The 7,656-nt window shown below is 26.9% G+C and overlaps 1 protein-coding gene across 1 annotated transcript; it reads left to right on the top strand.

The window, feature by feature from the left end:
• Nucleotides 1-2,679: 2,679 nt before the first annotated feature.
• On the top strand, nucleotides 2,680-4,023 carry Phum_PHUM500120 (pur-alpha, putative; the record flags this gene model as incomplete). The annotated part of the gene is made up of 4 exons (XM_002430758.1): nucleotides 2,680-2,757; nucleotides 3,240-3,461; nucleotides 3,554-3,781; nucleotides 3,871-4,023. 4 exons carry the CDS (start codon nucleotides 2,680-2,682, stop codon nucleotides 4,021-4,023), a joined length of 681 nt encoding a protein of 226 aa, XP_002430803.1.
• Between the last annotated feature and the right edge of the window lie 3,633 nt (nucleotides 4,024-7,656).

Raw genomic sequence — 7,656 nt, 5'->3', positions numbered from 1 at the left:
TTATTATCATCATTATTATTCGTGTTTTATCTCAAAGTTTTTTCCCCCCCCTTTCACCCACTCCCACCCCCCGAAGAGAAAAGCGTTTAAAATATTTTGTAATTAATTTAATTTTGTTTTGAAATAAAAAAAAAAAAAAAAAAAAAAAAATGGTTGAACGCAGCGTTATAGTAAATAAGAAAATCCCCTCCCCTCTTTCTCCCCCCCCCCCAAAGAAAAAGGGAAATGCATTTGTTATTATTATCATTTTTTTTTTTCAACGTCATCGATTGATGGGAAATCACTCAAAACGATCCCCTCTCATTATTATTATTATTATTATTATTATTATTATTATTATTATTATTATTATTATTATTATTATTATTATTATTATTATTTAATTTTTTTTTTCTTACAGTATTACCAATAGTATTTTATTTAAAAAAAAAAAAAACATTTAATTATCAAATGAAGAAAAAGAAAACGCGAGGCGCGAAAATTTTCCGTTAAAATAATAATAATAATAATAATAATAATAATAATTGTTTTATTTAGAAAAAATTTTAATTTAATTTAAAAAAAAAAACGATGAATGGGGATTCGAGGAAGCAAATGGAAATTGATGTGAGACCCGTTTGGGTCAAGCAGATACGAGAAATGATGAGTACCGGAGGGGGGAAAACCCGGGTGGTCAAAAAGTTTTTATCAAATCCGAAAACAACGTCATCATGAGTAGTAATAATAATAATAATAGTAATAATTATAATAATAAGACTGAAAACGGTAACGGTGGCGGTGGCGGCGACGGTGTTTTAGAAAAAATACAATATTGGTATCCGGAAGGTGAGTCAACATCATCGGTCAGTCGTTATTAAAACAACCTGAAAACCTGTAAATTGATCACGTGGTCGAATTAATACGGTCCTGGTTTAATAAAAGATGATAATAATCGATGAGAATTTCGGCATTGTCATCGACAGCGATAAAAAAAAAATTTTTTTTTTTTTTGTACGCAGGGAAAAAATGCTACATTTTGTGAGAGGGAAGAGGGGGTGGGGGAGGGGGTTGGATTTTCCTGTACAAAAATTATTATCATTATCATTATCATCATGTCCGTGCGAATGAATTTGAAAATTTGAAATTTTCGTTTTTGTTTTTAGGTACGACGTTAAATTAAAATTTATCCATTTTACCAGATTTGTTTCATTCGAGTGAAATTAATTTGTTAATCTTTCCCGTTTGTTGTCGTTTGTTGTTTGTTGTCGTTTGTCGTTGTTATGATACAAAAATTAAAAATGACGATTCGTCCTTACAAAAATTTATATATACGATCGAAATTCACGTTTAAAAAAAGACGTGTTTGTCGAAACCGTTTGTTCGTTTGTTTGGTTGTCGCGTTTGTCACTTGGAAATCATGTATATTTTTACAACAAAACCACCCGAGTTAAAGATGAGAGTAGAATTTTTTTTGGTGAAACCTTTTGGGGAGATTATTACCCATCGTAAAAAAGTGAAAATTCTTTTACGTTTTTATTGCTATCAATTTTCGACGGTTTTAAAATAAAAGGTAATAAAAAAAAAAATGTCCTCACAAGTCTCACATAATCGACGTTGTAAAAAAAAAAAGAAGGAAGGTGGGGAGGAAGGAAGGAAGGAAAAGGAAAAGGAAGAAAAAAGAAGGAAAAAGGAAAATTTGTGTTGCAAATTTTGAATGCGCGCACGTTTTTTTTTTCCTTTGTGGTTTTTTTTTTCTACTTTCTTGTCTTGCGTCAAATATGACCCGACACACGAAATTAAGGTTAGGCTGGTCCGGATTTAAAATGGCGCTCGATTTATTTATTTTCGAAAGGTTCTATCTCTATCTCTCTCACACTCACTCATTCACTTACTCTCTCTTGTTCTTTTGTCTTTGTTGTTGTTGTTGTTAATTAAAACGGAAGGTTGAAAGATTGAAAATGATTTTTTTTTTTTTTTTTTGTCATGTCCGTCCGGTATGTTCATGTTTTTGGGAAAATTTGGGGGGCAATTAATAATAATAATAATAATGGAAAATTGAATTTTCTTTTCTTTGTTTGAAAAAATTGCGTAAAAAATTTTTTTTTTTTTTTTTCGTAAGAGTCTTCCTCCCGTTTGCAGCATCATCCGGATCACGTAATAAAACAAATAGATGTTAAATTTCCCGATTTTCCTCCCCTCGCCCCCTCCCCCCGATACTTATCGGGTTTTTTTTTTTTCGATTTTCGTGGGGAGAAATGAAAAACTCATTTATTCAAACTAAAAAATAGGGAAAAAAAATAGAAAAAAAAAAAAAAAAAAAAATTTGGATGATTTTTAGAAAAGGCAAAATGGGGGGACGGGTGGGGGGGGTGGAAAGGTTGATTGCGGCTTATTGATCTTTACTACGCAAGTGCAGAAAAAATGTTTTTCCAACAAATTTTTCGGAAGAATTATCAGAGTTTTCCTCTTCTTCTTGTATTCTGTATTTGAAAATGGTTGTGGGCCCTCCACAACTTTTTATAAAAAAAAAATGAAAATTCGGAAAATCGGGGGGGGGGGGGGGGAAAGAGCAACGAATCGTATAGAGAGCGAAAATATTATCGAAAATAATCGCAAGAAAATGTTTTAAATAATGTAAATAATTATTATTATTATTTTGTAGGGCAGCAGCCGCAGGGCGAACAGGAGCTGGCCACGAAGATGCTGCAAATCCAATCGAAAAGGTTTTATTTAGATGTGAAACAAAATCGAAGAGGAAGGTTCATAAAAGTGGCAGAGGTGAGGAGACTTTTGAATGTTAATAATAATAATAATAATAATAATAAATTTCTCCGTCTTTTAATAAATAGTTTTGCTAGCAGAAGAGCAAAGTAAAAAAATGCGACCGACATCGAGTTGGAAAAAAAAATTCCAGATTCCCACCCCCACCCCCACCCCCCCATTTTTTTTTTTAAATATTCCAGATGATTTTCATCATCATCATCATCATCATCATCATCCGATAAATAATTTTATACATATATTTAAAAGTTAATACGTGTGATAAGAGATTTTTTTTTTTGTAAAGTTGGCAATAGAAAAATGCGCGAATGATGTAAAACGTATATAATTCGTTTGTTGTCATTGTCGTTTGTCGCTGTTGTCGTTGTTGTTGTTGTCGTTGTGGTTGTTGTTGTTGTTGTCGTTGTGGTTGTTGTTGTTGTTGTTGTTGTCGTTGTTAGGTAAATGTAAATATCGAATAACGAAATCGTGTATTTCAGATAGGAGCCGACGGTCGGAGGAGTCAAATATTTTTAGCTCTTTCGACGGCAGCCGAGTTTCGCGATCATTTGTCCACGTTCAGCGATTACTACGCTTCCCTCGGACCGCCTAATCCCGAAAACGTACCCGAGGATGGTAAACTCAAGAGCGAAATGATGATCAAAGAAAACAAGCGCTACTTTTTGGACCTTAAAGAAAACTCACGCGGCCGATTTTTAAGAGTAAGTTCTCAAGGAAACCCTGTTTTTTTTTTTTTTTTGTTTGACTCGTACCTTTTTTTCACATTGACATTCATTCATTTGTTTTATTAAAGGTGTCGCAAACTATACCAAGAGGGGGACCACGCTCTCAAATCGCGATACCGGCTCAAGGTATGATTGAATTTAGAGACGCATTAACTGATCTCCTCGAAGAATTCGGTACGGAAGATGGAGGTTATAAGGGAGAGTTACCCGAAGGGAAACACATGCGCGTCGAAAATAAAAACTTTTATTTTGACATTGGTCAAAATAATCGTGGGATTTACATGCGGATTTCTGAGGTAAGAAACAAAAACGACAAACGCAAACAATTTAAACATAAAAAATCACGACTCTTAATGCGATTTATTATTATTATTATTATCATTAGGTGAAAACCAATTTCCGAACAGCTATAACCGTCCCTGAAAAATCATGGGCACGCTTCCGAGATATCTTCGCCGATTATTGCGATAAAATGAAGGAAAGAGAGAAAAATGCCATCGGGGGTGGAGATACAGGATCGCAACCTCAAACCAAATGAGAATCAACTTTAGACACATTCAATTATTAAATATAAATAATAAATAATAATAATAAATAAATAATAATAATAATAATAATAATAATAATGATAATGATAATATTATTAAAACAAACAAACAAACAAACAAAAAAATCAAAAAAAATTACTTTTTAAATCTTTCTTTCTTTCTTTCTTTCTTTCTTTTTCTTCTGTTTTTTTTTTTTCTTTTTCAAATAGAAAACATAAGAATCATAAGATTTATTTATTATATATATATATATATATATAAATGTGTATATATATGAAAAAAGAGAGAAGATAAGAGAGAAGAAGAGAATAAAAGAGAAAAGAGAAGAAAATTGTTAATATTTAAAGAATTTTCTCTTATATTTTTATTTGGAAAAAAATTATTTTTACCCGCGAAATCGAAGTGTGTGCGTCTTTTGTTTTGGTTTTTCCGACTCCCATTCCCCTCCCCTTTCCTCCTCACTTTCCCTCCCTCTCTCTTTCCCCCTCCCCACTACTCCCTCCCACTCGCGTTCAGCCTCAAAGTTAAACCCTTTTCAAATGTTTATCGTTAATAAATACGAATCGATATGTGGTAAATTTATTGTTTTTTTGCTTTGCTTTTTAAAAAAAAATATTATTATTATTATTATTATTATTATTATTATTATTATCTATTATTATTATTATTATTATTATTATCATTATTATTATTGTCACGTGTTTGTAAATTAAGATTTTTAATATCTTGACGAAAAATTATAACATATATATGAGTATATATATATATATGAAGGGTTTTTGAGTTCATTATGTTGAAATAAATTATTTATTAATATTATTATTATTATTATTATTATTATTATTATTATTATTATTATTATTATTATTATTATCGTGACGTCATCGATACATAAGAAAAACAATACATATGTAATGATACCGTTATCATGTTCATTTAAACAAAAAACAAAACAAAAGACGCATTGGATTGTATTTTATTTAAAAAAAAAAAAAAAGCATTTTTTGAACAATAATAATAATAATGATAATTGTTATGTGCATAACCGGAAGAAAGAATAATAGTAATGATAATAATAATAATAATGATATTTAAATTGTTTTTTTTAACGTAAAGGGAAATTAAATTGCACATAGATTACATTTTTTTTGTTGTTATTGCCTAATAAGTATATATATATATATATATATATATATAATAGATTAGTTGTCAGAAGCAGACGAAAAAGAAATTATTATTATTATTATTATTATTATTATTATTAAATTGATTCTCATTTCAACACGTGATGATCGTATTAATAACAAAAAAGAAAAAGAAAATAGAAAAGGCATCCTTTGAAATTCATTCATTCATTCATTCATTCATCATTTTAAAAAGTTTTTGAATTTTTTTTTTTTTTTTTTTACGCGCGCTTTCGAGAACTTTCGAGAAGTTTCGAGTTTAAATAATAAATCGATTTTTAATCGATGTAATCCTTCATTCGATAAATAATTTTTTTTTCTTTTTCTTTTTGTGCGAAACCGGAAGTAGAAAAAAACAAAAATGTTACTTACGGAAACTGTGTAAACGCTCTCTCTCTCCATCTCTCTCTTTTCTCTTTTTCTTGAAATTATCTCTCTCTTTCTCTCCCACACGTAGTTTTAGTTGTGTGTTTTTCTTAATTAATTCTTACGAAGAGCTAATTAAAAAAAAAAAAAAAAAAAAATAAGAAAAAATTATTAAAACCGCGCGTTTTTCATTTGAATTTCAAAGAAGAAAAATTATTATTATTATTATTTTTTTAAACGAAGCCTTTTCTTTTTTTTTTTTTTTTTTTTTTTTTACATTTTAACAAGTTGGGGAGCCATATTAAAATTTTTTTTTTTTTTTGTTTCTGCATTAAATAAAAGTTTTAAAAAAAAGTTAAAAAATGGATTTTTATTGTATTAACGTTATGGAAAAAAGAAAAACATCTACGTCATCGTCATCGTCGGCAATGATTTATATAATTTAAATAAAATATATATAAATATATAAATTTATAAAAAATGTTAGTAAAAAATAAAATAAAATGTTAATATTAGATCGGTTTAAATAAATAAATAAATAAAAAATAAGAAAAGAAAAAAAAAAAGAAAAAAAAAAAAAATAAAACTTACACTTTGTTATTATTATTATTATTATTATTATTATTATTTTATTTAGTGTAATTTTAATAGCCTGTAAAAAATTTATTAATTTTTTCTTTTTTCTTTTCTTTTTCATTCTCATAATAATAATAATAATAATAATAAAAAAGAAAATTTATTTTAATTACTTATATCGTGAAATGATTTATCAATAATAATAATAATAAAAGAAAATTTTTTTTTTTTTTTTGGGGTTTTCCCCTAAAAAAAAAAAGAAAAACGAATGAAAATTATATTCAATGTAAATTTTCCTGTTAAAAAAAATGTTGATGATTGATTGATGTTAAACGAAAAAAAAAAAAAAAAAAATTTTAATTTAAATTTTAATAATAATAATAATAATAATAATGATGATAATGATAATAACAGCTGGAAAATTTTAAACTTTAAATTGCGTTTTTGTTTAATTGATGGATTTGATTGGGATTTTAATTAATTAAAAAATAATAATAATAATAATAATAATATTAAAATTAAATTTTAATTTAACCATAATAAATAAATGATAATGATAATTTTAAAAAAAGGCAGTGAAACGTTATTATTATGATTACTGTGATTATAAAAATCTTATATAAAAAAACGTTTTGAATCGTGTTAATAATAATAATGATACCAATAGGGAGGAAAAATTAATACTAAACTTCATCACACTGAATTTTTTTTTCGGGGGGAGGGGGGTGGAGGGGGGGGGGTAAAAAGGAATACGTAACGGAATTTTAAAGTTTTTGAATTCTGTGATAAATATGTATGTATATATATATACACACCTTATCAACCTTTTCTTTTAATATATAAATAAAAGGCACACCGAAAATAAAAATAAATCGATAGAAATTTTCACGATAAAAACAAAACTCATTATTATTATTATTATTATACATAAATATATATAAATATGTATGTATTTAAAGTAATAAAAATTTTCCAGCTTATTTATTTATTTATTTATTAGAAAAGAAAAGAAAAAATTAAACGTGAGTTACCTATAATATTTCCTTCATTGTTATTATTATTAATATTATTATTATTATTATTATTATTAAATTGTTATTAAGAGCAAATCTTACTTAAGTTTTGTTTTCAACATGCATTGATTCAATGCCTGATTATTATTATTATTATTATGTGTTTGTTTAATAAGAGAGTAAAAAAAAATAATAAATTATAAGAAAGAAATTTTTTTTGTGTTTTTGTTATGGAGGAATGAAATAATCATATATAAAATGATTTATAATATATATAATATAATTATATATATTATATATATATGGAGACATATTGTATATCAATATTATAAACAAACATTCTGTCCATAATTTAAAATATATATATATATATATATATTGATGAGAAAAGTTGAAATATAAATAAAAGATATTTAAAAAATGATAAAGTACCTACTACTACTATTACTACTATTACTACTACTACTACTACTACTACTACTAC

This window comes from Pediculus humanus, genomic scaffold (genome assembly GCF_000006295.1).
Source record: "Pediculus humanus corporis 1103172108266 genomic scaffold, whole genome shotgun sequence".
Lineage (NCBI taxonomy): Eukaryota > Metazoa > Arthropoda > Insecta > Psocodea > Pediculidae > Pediculus > Pediculus humanus.
This window is presented reverse-complemented; position numbering and strand designations above follow the sequence as displayed.